Source organism: Hemitrygon akajei, chromosome 5 (assembly GCF_048418815.1).
Source record: "Hemitrygon akajei chromosome 5, sHemAka1.3, whole genome shotgun sequence".
NCBI classification, from domain to species: Eukaryota; Metazoa; Chordata; class Chondrichthyes; order Myliobatiformes; family Dasyatidae; genus Hemitrygon; species Hemitrygon akajei.
In genome coordinates this window covers 33,874,498-33,890,005 of record NC_133128.1, presented here as the reverse complement: position 1 = coordinate 33,890,005, position 15,508 = coordinate 33,874,498, and the positions used below count along the sequence as shown (strand labels likewise).

Here is a 15,508-nt window from a genome sequence, read left to right as displayed (position 1 = left end):
GTTCCTGGGTTGTCACTTGTGCTTACACTTGGATTTGCTGAAACCTAGTCTCAGAAGGAGTATGCAGGACAAGCAACTGAGACAAATTGAAGGCTTCTCAAACAAGGAGGTTCCATGTTTCACTCCTGGACAAGCGGTTCTGGCAAGGGACTACTGAGGTAATCAAAAATAGGTACTTGGAAAGATTAAGGACAGAACTGCACCACTCTCCCACACAATGAAGATTGCGTCTTCTCTAGATGACATCAGACGCATCGATCAGTTGAGGAGAGCAGAGTCAATTGTTGGAGAAGAAAGGTGTCCAGAGCTGTCAGAACCACTTCCTGCAGTCCAGGAGTCAATTCCTACAACCATCATGGAGGAAGACCCAGAACCAGAGGTTGTTTCACAGCCACAAGTTTCACCTGCCAAGCAGAATGACCCCCACTTGTCAGAAAGATATTACCCCTGAAGAGTAAAGAATCCTTCACAATGTTAAATCTGTAGGCCTGAATGGGACAACTTAAAATTTACTATGCTGTGGATTCTATATTGAGTGGGTGTTAATAGCTACACAGGGAGGAGTGTAGAGTATTTAATATTTGAGGAACATTGTAAATATATTATTTGATTAAGCATTTTTTTTACATAATTCATTACAGGTTATATATAAGTATATGAATGGCATATGTCATTACACTGTGTCAAAATAAAACGAAGTAGGCACACATCTCCCAGCTCCCATGTTTCTGTTTCCATTAGTTTCTGGGGTTACAAAACATAACTAGGCAAATGTACCAAGGAGCACTCAAAGCCCATTTTAATGCGATAAACTTCCTTTTGAAGATTTCTCTTCATCCTTTGGTCCCATTCATATACAAGATAAATATACTTGCATTCATACCAGAAGATAAACGTAACTATGAAATTATAAATTTATTAATAATTCAGCAATGCCAATTACATAGAAGTCTTCTTCATTTTCATTTATCCTGTTAAATGGATTTCAGTAAAGTTGGTTAAAGAGTTACAATGGGCCCCCATTCTTGGAGGCAGACATTGAAGTTCCCAGCTAGAATATATTTTGTGCCCTGCTACTTTCAGTGCTTCTTCTGAATCGGAGGAGCACTGATTCTTCAGTTGGGGGGAAAATGTTCAGTGATTAGCTGAACTTCAATTATGAGACTTCATATGACTAGGGCTCCAAGGGCTGCTCCTTTCCACCTAAAAACTACGGTGCTGCAAACTTTAGCAGAGACATAATGTTCCCAAGGATTACAATGGAAGAGACCAGCACCTTGTCTGTCACAACAACAACCACGTCAGGCTGTTACGCAACTTAGTAACAGAGTAGTTGATATTTATGAGGACTTTGCAAGGTCAACAGGGATAAGAACAACTATAGCCTTTGATATAAATCCATTCCAGACTTTAGCTCTACTTTACACTCTAACAATACTCATAAATAATGAATTTGATGGTTCTGAATTAATTTGAAATGAGTCAAAATCTTTAACACAAAATGCTTTTAAAAAGACATTCAGTGGCCACTTTATTAGGTACACCTGTACACCTGCTCATTAATGCAAATATCTAATCAGTCAATCAAGTGGCAGGAACTCAATGCATAAAAGCATGCAGACATTGTCAAGAAGTTCAGTTGTGTTTCAGACCAACCAGCAAAATGGAGAAAAAATGTAATCAAAGTGACTTTGAACATGAAATGATTGTTGGTGCCAGATGGGGTGGTTTGAGTATCTCAAAAACTGCTGTGATTTTCACTCACAACAGTCTCTAAAGTTTACAGCAAATGCTGTTAAAAAAACAAAAATAATCCAGTGACCTACAGTTTTGTGGACAAAAATGCTTTGTTAACATGAGAGGTCAGAGGAGACTGGGCAAACTGGTTCAAGCTGACAGGAAGGGAACAGTAGCTCAAATACAACAGTGGTGTGCAGAAGAATATCTCTGAATGCATGACTCATCAAACCTTGAAGTGGATGGGCTACAGCAGCAGAAGACCACAAACATAAACTCTGTGGCCACTTTATTCGGTACAGAAAGTACCTATTAAAGTGGTAACTGAGTATGTATCTGGGGGTTCACTGTAGTTAAGAAATTTTGTTCTAAGTCAGCAATTTACTAATTTACCAATTTATGCTGCATGCAACTATTCATTACGAAATTCAAGAATAACTGATGCAGTGTTGGCATTAAAATATTTAATTCCTTAGTACTAGTATTCTTTTGCACAAAGTTAATATAGAAAACATTCCAGTATTCAAAAATTGCCATAACTAAAGCAAAATTTCCTGTACACGTTTGAAAAAAATTCAAACTACTTGAAAGCTATTTACCTTTCTTTCTGTGAGATTACATAACCATCTAGAATCCGTAGGGTTAAACACCAACTGACAATATAAGGTCTGTAGTCAAATCCAGGAAGGGAAGGTGTTGCCATGACACAAGGATTATTCATGATTGACAGCTGCTCCAGTTCATGAAGGAACCCCAGGTAGGAAACCTATCATACAACATCACATGTGATTTAAGGCAAGGGGGATGACAATTACAATGTGAAGTGATATTTGAAAGACCAAGAAATGTATTTTATTGTTCCTAATGTTATTGTAAGTTACTTCTGAAAAGTAAACAGATATTTGCTGTAAACATTACAGTTACAAATAGATTTTCTGTAATACTTGAAGAATAGCTCTTCTTGCATTGTTACTTTAATGATATCAAGTATGGTGTACCTCATTCAGATCTCTTATTTCATTCTCTGCAAGGGATAGAATGTTTAACTCTGAAGGAAGGTGATTGGAAGCAGAACGGAGTGTAGTGATAGTATTTCCATGCAAAAGTAAAACCTGTTGAGCAAAATATATTTAAGAGTGAAAATTTTCTTGACATAGCTCTACACCATAACTTCTTGCAAACTAGAAGGCATCAATTGCCTTTGCTCTAGCTATCGAAAATAAATTACATTTTATTTTGAAGTAATAAATATATAAATGCTCAAAATTTGAGCTGGGCATCTCCTTAGTAGTATGCTTTATTGATAAACCCACTTTCAGGTGTGCCTCCCAACCTGACGGCAGGATGCTCAATCCACCCCAACAAAAACCAGAGGTGGATAAGTTGGGCTTGAATTTGTGAATTCCCCACCTGCTCTCTAGGTGCTCTGTTTAATTATGACTACGTCCAAATCAAATATAAAAATCATACTTGGCTCATTTACTAGAATTGGCACTTTTGACTGACAGGTTGTTTTAAAAATGAAAACCACTACCTTCAATAGCAATGGAAATAAGCAGGCCACAAAGGGCATCCAGAATCACACTACATTGTATTGCATAATCCGAGGAAAAGTGGAGAACAACATATACTGATCTGAACATATTTTTAAACACCTATTGGAGAATTGCATACACAATTTACCTTTAGAAACAGTAGTTTTGATAGGTCACCAATCAGGGAAATATTGTTGTCTGATAAGTCCAAATGCCGAAGACATAAACAACTATTCACAGCATCCACAGTCTGCAAGAAGAACAAATCCTAGATTATGGAGAAGGATTTTGAATCTTCATTAAGAAAATAGATGAAAGCAGTGCTATAGACATGATTTACATGAACTTCAGTAAGGCTTTTGACATGGTCCGATGTTAGGATGGTCTTTTAGGTTAAAGCATGTGAAATCCATGGTACATTGGCAAATAGGATTTAAAAGTGGTTCAGTGAAAGGAGACAATAGTTGTGAATGGGCATTTTCTGACTTGAAGTATGCCACAAGTGCTGTGTCACAGAGGTCAGTGCTGGGGCATTTGCTGTTTGTAATATATGGTCAATTTACAGACAAATATGAAAATTGGTGAGAGAGGTTGCAAGAGAAGTCTTTAAAGGATATAGCAGGACATAGATCAGCTGGGAAGTAGGGCAGGGTGGAGGAAGACGGACCTTAATCCAGACATATGAAGTAATATACTTTGTGAGGTCAAATTCTGTTAAGACACCAGAGTAAATAGCAGGAACACCAGGAGTGTTGGCTCTTGTGATGCAAGTCAAAAGCTCGTGAAAAGTGGTGACCATGTAGTAAAGGCGGTTTTTGGTATGCATGTCTGCATTGAATATAAGACTTAGGAAATCATGTTACAGCTGTTTGAAAAAAAGGGTTAGACTACATTTAGAGTATTGTGCAGTTCTGGTCATCACTCTATAGGAAGAATGTAGTAGCAGTGGAGAAAGTGCAGTAGAGATCCACTAGGATATTGCCTAGAATGGAGAGATTGGACAGACTGGATCTATTTTCACTGGATGCTAAGGTATGATATTATATACGTTCTCATGGTCAGCACAAATCAGAATCAGGCTCAGTATCACTATCATATGTCGTGAAAATTGTTGTTTTGTGCCAGCAGTACATCACAATACATAATAAAACAAATTACAGTAAGAATATATATTTTTAAATTAACTCAAGTAAGCAGAAAGAGTGCAACAAAAAAGGTGAGGTAGTGAACATGCTTTCATTGCCCATTCAGAAATCTGATGACAGAGTTGAAGAAGCTATTCCTGAAATGTTGAGCTGTATCTTTAGGCTCCTGCACCTCCTCCTTGAAGGTAGCAATGAGAAGAGGGTGTCCTAGGTGATGGGAGTCCTTAACGATGGATGCCGTCTTCTTGAGTCATCACCTTTTGAAGGTGTCCTTGATGCTAGGAAGGCGAGTGCCCATCATGGAACTGGCAAGTTTACAATTTTCTGCAGCTTTTTCTGACCCTGTGTAGTGGTCCCTCCTTACCAGACTTTGATGCAAACAGTTAAAATACCCACCGATGTACACCTGCAGAAATTTGTGATAGTCTTTGGTGACGTGCCAAGTTTCCTCAGACTCCTAATGAAATATAGCCACTGTCATGACTTCTATGTAATTGCAGCAATACGTTGGACCCAGTATAGATCTTCAGAGATGTTGACAGCCAGGGACTTGAAACTACTCGTCCTTTCCACTGCTGATCCCTCAATGAGGACTGGTGTGTGTTCCCTCAACTTCCCCTTCCTGAAATCCTTGGTCTTACTGACATTGACTGCAAAGTTGTTATTGTGACACCAATCAACCACTTGATCTATCTTGCTCCTGTATGCCTCATCACGATCTGAAAATCTGCCAACAATAGTTGTGTAATCAGCACATTTATCAACTGTTTGAGATATACCTCACCACACAGTTGTGGACATAGAAAGCTTACAGCAGTGGGCTAAACACACATCCTTCAGGGGTGCCAGTGTTGATTATCAGCAAGATGTTATTTCCAATCCACACTGGCTATGGTCTCCCAGTGAGGAAGTCAAGGATGTAGTTGGAGAGAGAGGTACAGAGGTTCAGGTTTTATAATTTGTTGATTAGAACTAAGGGTATAATTGTGTTGAATGTTGAGTTGTAATCAATAAACAGCAACCTGACAAAGGTATTACTATTGTCCAGGTGATCCAAGGCTGAGTGAGGAGTCAGTGATAATGCATCCGCTGCAGACCCATTGTGGTGATAGGCAAATTGCAACTGGTCCAGATCCTTTCTTAAGCAAGAGTTGATTCTAGCCATGACCAGCCTCTCAAAACCCTTCATCACAGTAGATGTGATTGCAATTGGCGACGGTCATTGAGGCAGCTCACCCTGCTCTCTTGGGTACTGGTATTAATTTTGAAGCAGGTGGGAAACTCCAACTGCAGCAGCAAGAGACTGAAGATGTCCTTGAACACCCTCACCAGTTAGTTGGTGCAGGTTTTCAATCCTCTACCAGGTACACCACCTTTATTCTCTGCCTATACACCAGGAGTAGGAGTACAGCCAGATGATTGGACTTTCCAAATAGTTGTCATAAGATGGTATACTCGATGTCTTGATGGTAGTATAAAAGTGGTCAAGTATGTTGGCTCCTCTGGTTTCACAGGCAATATGGTCATGGTAGTTGTTCAAAGAATTCTTCAAGCTGCCCTGTATGAAATCCCCCTCAATGATAGGGAAGGCATCTGGGTTCGCTGTTCCTCTGATCATAGTGCTCAGCTCCTGCAGTGCCTGCCTGATGTTGGCTTGAGATAGATGGTACATCACTACCAGGATTATGGCAGAAAATTCCGTTAGCAGATAAATAGATAACATTTGACCGCTAGATAAATAGATGACATTTGACCGCTAGGTGTACAGGTCGGGTGAGTAGGACTGATATAGAACTGCCGACTGCCCTGATGTCTGATGTCCCTCGGGTACCACAATCTTGCTCTGAGATCTTCAATTTTGTTTTCCAAAGAACGTGCATTCACCAGCAGAATAGTCAAGATGCGGGGGGAAGGGGGGTCCTAAGGCCCTGGAGTTTCAGTCTTACGTACAAATCCACTCATCTTAAATGTTTTGTTTTCTTAAATGGGAACTGCACTCACAACCCAAGACTGCAGTCCAGGATCTGCCAATATTGCTAGATTTGAGTAACGACAAGTTTTTTTTTTAAAAATGGTTTTAAAACCATGTTCCTTATTGAAATATAGTCGGCTCTCCTTATCCGTGGATTCCGCATGCACAGATTCAACCAACCGTGGATTGGGAAAACCCAGAAGTTCTCTCTCCAGCAGTTGTTGTTTGAGTATGTACAGACTATTTTTGCTTGTCATTATTCCCTAAACAATACAGTATAACAACTATTTACATTGCATTTACATTGTATTAGGTATTATAAGTAATCTAGAAATGACTTAAAAGTACAGGCAGTCCCCGGGTTACGAATGAGTTCCTTTCCTGAGTCCGTCTTTAAGTCAAATTTGAAGTCAGAACAGGTACATCCGGTATTATTTAGCGTCAGTTAGTCAAACGTTTTTCTTAGTATATAGTACATATTTTACCATTCTATGCATATAAAACACTTAAGAAACATACGTATTTCAATAATTAAATCACTGCGTCGCTTAGTAATAATTGTGGCTTTAATCGGGGAAGGGCCTTTCACATGCTCCATTAAAACTGTTCCGATCATTGACCGACTGTAGCCTAATGCTTTTCCAATGACCGATGGCGTTTCACCTCTTTCCGATCGCTTTATTACTTCCACCTTATTTTCAATCGTGATCGTGATTATTTTCATGAACAGAAACACTGTGGATTCAGAGCTGCACCACCAGGTCTTAAAGACCACTGCACTGAGCCAGGTTAAATAAGGGACTTGAGTATCCGCGTTTTTTGGTATCCGCGGGGGGTCTCGGAACCAATCCCCCACGTATAAGGAGGGCCGACTGTACCCATAGCTGTGACTGTGTATTTCAGTTGTAGTAGTCCTAAACAGAAACATTTGATAATTCCCATCGGAGCTGCATGCAAAGAATCACCACTTATCTTCACCATCTTGTCTCAGACTTGTATCATCTTGTTTCACAAACAAAATAAGCTGAAAGGATCTTAATTTGCCCTGTATAATTCTATGATTTTCGTCAGCAAAGATAATGGCAGAATTTGGATAAAGGTCAAACCGCACGACCCCATCTACATCGGTTGTGCGCAGGTGGAACAGGTCAAAAGCTTTAAGTTCCTCGGGGTGAATATCACAAATGACCTGCCTTGGTCTAACCAAGCAGAGTCCACTGCCAAGAAGGCCCACCTGTGCCTTCACTTCCTGAGAAAGCTGAAGAAATTTGGCCTGTCCCCTAAACCCTCACTAATTTTCATAGATGCACCGTGGAAAGCATTCTTCTGGGGTGCATCACAACCTGGTATGGAAATTGTCCTGTCCAAGACCGGAAGAGGCTGCAGAAGATCGTGAACATAGCCCAGCACATCACACAAGCCAATCTTCCATCCTTGGACTCACTTTACACCGCATGCTGTCGGAGCAGTGCTGCCAGGATAATCAAGGACATGACCCACCCAGCCAACAACATTTTTGTCCCTCTTCCCTCCGGGAGAAGGTTCAGGAGCTTGAAGATTCGTATGGCCAGATTTGGGAACAGCTTCTTTCCAACTGTGATAAGACTGCTGAACGGATCCTGACCCGGATCTGGGCTGTACCTTCCAAATACCTGGACCTGACTTGCACTACCTTACTTTCCCCTTTCTATTTTCTAATTATGATTTATAATTTAAATTTTTATTATATTTATTTCAATTTGTACTTCAGGGAGTGCAAAGCGCGGAATCAAATATCGCTGTGATGATTATACGCTCTAGTATCAATTGTTTGGAGACAATAAAGTAAAAGTAAATATATGTCAAACCCCAATTTCAGTAAGATATAACATCGGTAAGGATGATTATAACAGAAAGAATATCCCTTCTAGGCCAAGTCCAAACGGGTTAATGGGGCACACACCAGCACATTATTTTTCTCTAACTGTGAAATGTGTGCTAATGGCAAAGTTCCATAAATATATGAACAAAATAAGAAAAACAGACAAAATGGTAACAGGTGACAATGGCATGTGCTATCACAGATAGAAACATAGAAAACCTACAGCACAATACAGGCCCTTCGGCCCACAATGCTGTGCTGAACATGTACTTACTTTAGAAATTACCTAGGGTTATCCATAGCCCTCTATTTTTCTATTATGTACCTACCCAAAAGTCTTTTAAAAGACCCTATTGTATCCGCCTCCACCACCATTGCCGGCAGCCCATTCCACGCACTCACCACTCTCTGCGTAAAAAAACTTACCACTGACATCTCCTCTGTACCTACTTCCAAGCACCTTAAAACTGTGCCCTCTCTTGTTAGCCATTTCAGCCCTGGGAAAAAGCCTCTGACTATCCACACGATCAATGCCTCTCATTATCTTATACACCTCTATCAGGTCACCTCTCATCCTCCGCCACTCAAAGGAGAAAAGGCCAAGTTCACTCAACCTATTCTCATAAGGCATGCTCCCCAATCCAGGCAACGTCCTTGTAAATCTCCTCTGCACCCTTTCTATGGTTTCCACATCCCTCCTGTAGTGAAGTGACCAGAACTGAGCACAGTACTACTCCAAGTGGGGTCTGACCAGGGTCCTGTTTAGTTGCAACATTACCGCTTGGCTCTTAAACTCAATGAAGGCCAATACACCGTAAGCCTTCTTAACCACAGAGTCAACCTCTGCAGCAGCTTTGAGTGTTCTATGGACTCAGACCCCAAGATCCCTCTGATCCTCCGCACTGTCAAGAGTCTTACCATTAATACTATATTCCGCCATATTTGACCTACCAAAATGACCCACCTCACACTTATCTGGATTGAACTCCATCTGCCACTTCTCAGCCCAGTTTTGCATCCTATTAATGTCCCACTGTAACCTCTCACAGCCCTCCACACTATCTACAACACCTCCAACCTTTGTGTCAACAGCAAATTTACTAACCCATCCCTCCACTTCCTCATCCAGGTCATTTATAAAAATCACGAAGAGAAGGGGTCCCAGAACACACCCCTGTGGCACACCACTGGTCACCAACTTCCATGCAGAATATGACCCATCTACAACCACTCTTTGCCTTCTGTGGGCAAGCCAATTCTGGATCCACAAAGCAAGGCCCCTTTGGATCCCATGCCTCCTTACTTTCTCAATAAGCCTTGCATGGGGTATCTTATCAAATGCTTTGCTGAAATCCATATACACTGCATCTACTGCTCTACCTTCATCAACGTGTTTAGTCACATCCTTAAAAAATTCAATCAGGCTCATAAGGCACAATCTGCCTTTGACAAAGCCATGCTGACTATCCCTAATCATATTATGCCTCTCCAAATGTTCATAAATCCTGCCTCTGAGGATCTTTTCTACCAACTTACCAACCACTGAAGTAAGATTCACTGGTCTATAATTTCCTGGGCTATCTTAACTCCCTTTCTTGAACAAGGGAACATCTGCAACCCTCCAGTCCTCCAGAACCTCTCCCATCCCCAATGATGCAAAGATCATTCCCAGAGGCTTAGCAATCTCCTCCCTCGTCTCCCACAGTAGCCTGGGGTACATCTCATCCAGTCCCAGCGACTTATCCAACTTGATGCTTTCCAAATATAGAAAATTTAATAGTGTCCAGAAGGCTGCAACATGCCTCGATGAAAAGTGAAGTGTTGTTCCTCAAGCTTGAACTGGACTTCATTATAACAGAACAGGAGGCCTCAAATGACAAGGTCAAAGTGAAAAAATGGCAGGCATCTGGAAGCACAGTGTCATTCACAGACCAACATTTTTTATAAAGGATCATCATAACTTAGCTGCTTATGTATTCTATGTCTTTATTTATGAGGCATTTGTGCTTTATAAACTGTTGTTAGAAACATGGCAGGGGGATAGGAACCAGTATGATAGAGCTGAAGATGAGCCAGCAAGTTACAAGTAGATGATGGATGTAACATGAATGCAAGGAAGGACAAGCCAATGATTGGGTACAAATGCAGTCAGAGCAAAGAGTTAAATCATACCACAGAGTTAAAATTTAGAAGGGCGAGAAATGCAGGATTGTAGGTGCTGTATTTAAATGTGCGTGGCATTCTGAATAAGGTGGATGAACTCATGGCACAATTAGAGATTGGTCGGTATAACGTTGTGAGCATCACAGAGTCGTGTCTGAAAGAAGGCCATAGTAACATGTATACTGTATACTTGTAACAAAAGAACAGGCAGGAAGGCATAGGCGGTGGTGTGGCTCTGTGGTAAGAGATGGAATTAAATCTTTAGAAAGAGATGACATAGGATCAGAGAATGTTGAATCTTTGTGGGTGGTTAAGAAACTGCAAGGTTAAAAAAAACCATTATGGGAATCATATACATGCCTCCAAGTAGTAGCCAAGATGTGGGGTTGAGATTACAGAGAGCTGGAAAAGGCATGTAATAAGGGTAATGACATAAATGTAATGGGGGACTTCAACATGGAAGGGTATTGGGAAAATCAGGTTGGTGTCAGATTGCAAATGAAATGGCTTTTTAGAACAGCTTGTGCTTGAGCCAACTCAGGAAAGGCTATCTTAGACTGTGTAATAGCCCAAACCTTATTAGGGAGCTTAATGTAAAGGAACACCTTGGAGACAGTGATCTTAATATGATTGAATTCATACTGCAATTTGAGAGGGAGAAGCCCAAGTCACATGTATCAGCATCACAATGGAATAAAGGGAATTACAGAGGCCTGAGAGAAGAGCTTGCTCAGATGGATTGCAGGAGGATACTGGCAGGGATGACAGCAGGGCATACATGGCTGGTTAATGAGAATAGTTCACAAGGTGCAGTATAGGTATGTCCCACAAAAGTAGTAGTTCTCAAATGCCAGAGGTAGGCAACTGTGGCTGACAAGAGAAGTTAGGAACTTCATAAAAGCCAAGGAAAGGGCATATAAGGTAGCAAAAGTAAGTGGAAAGTTAGATGATTGGGAAGCTTTTTTTTAAAATCCAACAAAAGGCAACTAAAAAAGCTATTAGAAGGGGAAAGATGAAATATGAGGACAAACTAGCCAATAATATAAAGTAGGATACTGAAAGTATTTTTCCATTGTATATAGAGTAACAGGGAAGTGAGAGTTGATATTGGACCACTGGAAAGTAACATTGGTGAGGTAGTAATGGGGGACAAAGAAATGGCAGATGTACTTAATGGGTACTCTGCTTCCATCTTCACTGTGGAAGACACTAGCAATGCGCCAGTGGTCCATGAGTATCAGGGTCTAGAAGTGAGTGCCATTGCTATTACAAGGGATATAGTACCAGGCAAGCTCAAAGATCTTAACGTAAATAAGTCATCTGGAGCATATGGACTACATCCCAGAGTCCTGAGAGGGGTTGCTGAAGAGATAACAGATGCATTTGTCATGATTTTCCAAGAATCACTTCATTCTGGCATGGTCCCAGAGGACTGGAAGATTGCAAATATCACTCCACTCTTTAAGGGAGGAAGACAAAAGAAGCGAAATTATAGGCCTGTTAGCCTAATCTCAGTGGTTGGGAAAGTATTGGAGTCTATTAAGGATGAGGTTTCAGGGTACTTGGAGACTAATGATAAAATAAGTCAAAGTCAGCATGGTTTCTATATAGAGAAATATTGCCTGACAAATATGCTGGATTCTTCGAGGAAGTATCAAGCAGGATGGACAAATGAGAGGCAGTGGATGTCATTTACATGGATTTTCAGAAGGCATTTGATAAGGTGCCACACATGAGGCTGCTTAACAAGATAAAATCCTCTGGTGTTTCAGGAAAGATACAGACATAGATAGAGGAATGGCTGACAGGCAGGAGGCTGTCAGTGGGAATAAAAAGATCCTTTTCTGGTTGGCTGCCAGTGACTAGTAGTGTTCCTCAGGGGTTAGTATTGGGACTGCTACTTTTTACATCATTTGTCAATGATTTGGATAATAGAATTGATGGCTTTGTGGCAAATGCAGATGATACAAAGATGGTGGAGGGATAGGTAGTGCTGAGGGAGCAATGCGATTGCAGTAGGACTTATACAAATTGGAAGAATGGATAAAAATGTTGCAGATGGAATACAGTGCCGGGAAATGTATGATAATGCATTTTAGTAAGAGGAACAATAGTGCAGACTATTATATAAATGGGGAGAAGGTTCAAACATCAGAGGTGCAGAGAGACTTGGGAGTCACCTTTAAGACTCCCAGTAGGTTAATTTACAGGTTGAGTCTGTGATAAAGAAGGCAAATGCAATGTTGGCATTTATTTCAAGGGGAATAGAATAAAAGCAAGGAGATAATGCAGACCTTTAAAGGACACTAATCAGGCCACACTTGAAGTATTGTCAACAGTTTTGGGCCCCGTATCTCAGACAGGTCAGCAGAGCAAACTCGATGGGTGTATGGCCTAATTTTAGACCATTTCTAATGGTCTAAAACATTGTCACTTTTATAGACTTATACACATCTATACCGATGTCTCTCTTTGTTCTGCATGTCCTTTAAAGATGAACATCATCCTTGAGTGGAAAGGATCTGACAAAATTTTGGACTGAATCTCTTTGGCAGGACAGAAAAGGAAACATGGACTGTATGAGGTGAAGGTGTGGTGAGACAGAGTCATAGGAAATTGGTACACAGTGGAGGGATGAAGAATGACGGGCAGATGGATAACATTTCATATTTATTTCTAACATCTGAAACCACATGGTCATAACAGTCTGTTTGATCTTCCCCTCAACCTTAACCATTCATCACCTCCCCTCATAAAAAAGCCTTTGAAGTTCTCCTCAGTAATAACGAAATGATGGCAAGTGTTGAACAGGGGTCACAAAGTAACTTACCTGAATTTGCCACCTGCATTTATGCACAGCTTCCAGCAAATGCACTGTCATGTCAATGAGCTACCGCGGCGGTCTACTTGCAAACTAAACTCTATTACACATGCAAGACACACAAGAATACTGAATTAGACTCAACTGTTAAAGGCCCTCTTCAGTGTTAGGTAAAAAGGACTGGTAGATCCCAGCAGTTAGATGCTTTATTTCATTGTCAGAGCTCGTCTCCACATAGCCAACCATCACAATTTGCTAGTTGTCCTCAGCCACTTCTTTCCCATCTACTCTCATTCCCATTTATCTACCAACTCTGCCTGCCATGATCCTCACCCACAAATCACTTCCTCAGCATTACAGAAACATATTTAGCACTCTGAGTTTCATGCACAGTAGACAATTAGGACTTCCCTTTTAGCAGGAAATCAGTGGTCTGTGGGCTCCAGTTTCAACATCATTGGGTAATGTTTCAGCAGCACGAGCTGCAGGCAATAGAACTACCAGAGGAAAAGCAACGACAAAATACGATACTGGCAGTCATTATGTATAAACAAACATTCGATAATTTTAGCTTCAAACAAGTGTTCCTTTCTAAAATAGAAATAATGAGTTAGCAATTGTACTATCAGGAGACAAGATAAATTAAAAAGTACATTTGTAAAAGTTATGAGAAGCAGCTTTAGCAAGGAATGCGATGCAATGGTTCTAGAAAAGAGTTAACAGTTATTGCTGTTGAAATTCTTTGAAGTTTCAAGTAGCGGTAATAATAGATCAAGAAGACTGGTTAAAGGAATGTTTAACATTGCTAATCATGTAAATTAACTTCCTATTGCTTTAAAATATTTAAAAATTTAAGATGAACACTCAAGTTCCATGCAGCAACAATCTTCAGGTCATGCCATTCAGGGGCTAGTGCTTATATAATTTTTGTGACTGTATGTGCTGTGTGTGACTGTATGTACTGTGTTGTGCACCTTGGTTGTAGAGGAACACTGTTTCGTTTAGCTGAATGTGTACAGTTGAAAGACAATTAAACTTGAGTCATGAAATTAGAGGAAAAAATCAAAATACAACCACTTTAATTATAGGTTCAACTGGGATTGAAATAAACAAATAAACAAATGTGCAGTACCTTGATATTGTTCCCTGCTAAGTTAAGCCATTCTAGATGGATCAAGTCCTTGAGACCTTCAATATTTCCAATGCTGTTATTAGGCAAATTTAAAACTCGCAAATTGACAAGCTTTGCTATACCAATCATCCGGACTAGACGATTGTTAGCTGCAGATAACTGCAAGAAGAACCAAAAGCAATTAGTTCATTATTTGTAAACAAGGATTTGAATTAACCACAATATAGCAGACTTTCATTGATATTTTACTTTTTCATCTAATCAAAATTAAACGTGTTTCAAATACTACTTTCTGTGAATAGCAACAGATCTAATTGATAGTTAGTCCACCAGCTTCTTCATGTGACAGACACAGTTAAGGGATAATATATCTTTTAATCTGCTAATACTCTAAATGCAAAGTTGTTAGCTGTTAATATCCATTTACTCTTACAAAGACTCTTATAAATTAGTACCTAGCAGATGAATTGCTTCTTACAGTACAAAGGACCTCTGATTTTGGCATGCTGTACACACACTAAAATAACTTGCACGTAATACAGCAAAATATCCCAAACAAGAATAAAACTGAGAATTTAAAACAAATCATACAATCAAGTAATTGAAAGCTTGATTAAATAGTTAAATGACCCAAAACAATGATAATGCCTTTTCTAGAAACTTCTAAAGAGAAGAACTACCATTTTACCACCTACTTGCACTAAATCGCTGCATTTTTCCACATTTTCCAATTTAGTCAGTTGGTTCTTGTCCAAAATTAGGGTGAAAATATTTGCTGGACATAGGGAAGCTGTATCAAAATGCTGCAATCCCATCTCTGATAAGTCAACCACACAACCTTAAAAATAATTGTAAAGATTAACATCAGCACCTGTTTCCTAAAATATAGTGCATTTTAATCATCTACAGCTGTTTCTTTTTAAATGAAATTGTATGGTTATATCATAACCATGTTTGCTAACCAAACAGAATTTTATTGAAATTCAAATACATACAATGTTTGTGAAAATAATCACAGGTTTAAAAATATAATACTATTAATACATTTGCTATTGCTTGGTGCTGATGCATTTTTGCTGAAACAGATGGGGGAAGTTGATGCTTTGCTGCTGCTAGAGGGGGAGAGGATGTCTGCAAAGACT

At 39.9% G+C, this 15,508-nt stretch overlaps 1 protein-coding gene across 5 annotated transcripts in view; it reads right to left on the bottom strand.

Moving 5' to 3' along the window:
- cep97 (centrosomal protein 97) overlaps window positions 1-15,508 on the bottom strand; it is a 73,361-nt gene that overhangs the window by 30,794 nt on the left and 27,059 nt on the right. For all 5 annotated transcript variants that reach the window (XM_073045219.1, XM_073045222.1, XM_073045220.1 and 2 more), the window contains 5 exons: window positions 15,062-15,204; window positions 14,367-14,525; window positions 3,421-3,522; window positions 2,736-2,849; window positions 2,337-2,503 (listed from right to left, as the gene is read on the bottom strand). In XM_073045219.1, the coding sequence (XP_072901320.1) occupies window positions 2,337-2,503; window positions 2,736-2,849; window positions 3,421-3,522; window positions 14,367-14,525; window positions 15,062-15,204 (685 nt within the window). The remainder of the gene's footprint in view (window positions 1-2,336; window positions 2,504-2,735; window positions 2,850-3,420; window positions 3,523-14,366; window positions 14,526-15,061; window positions 15,205-15,508) is intronic.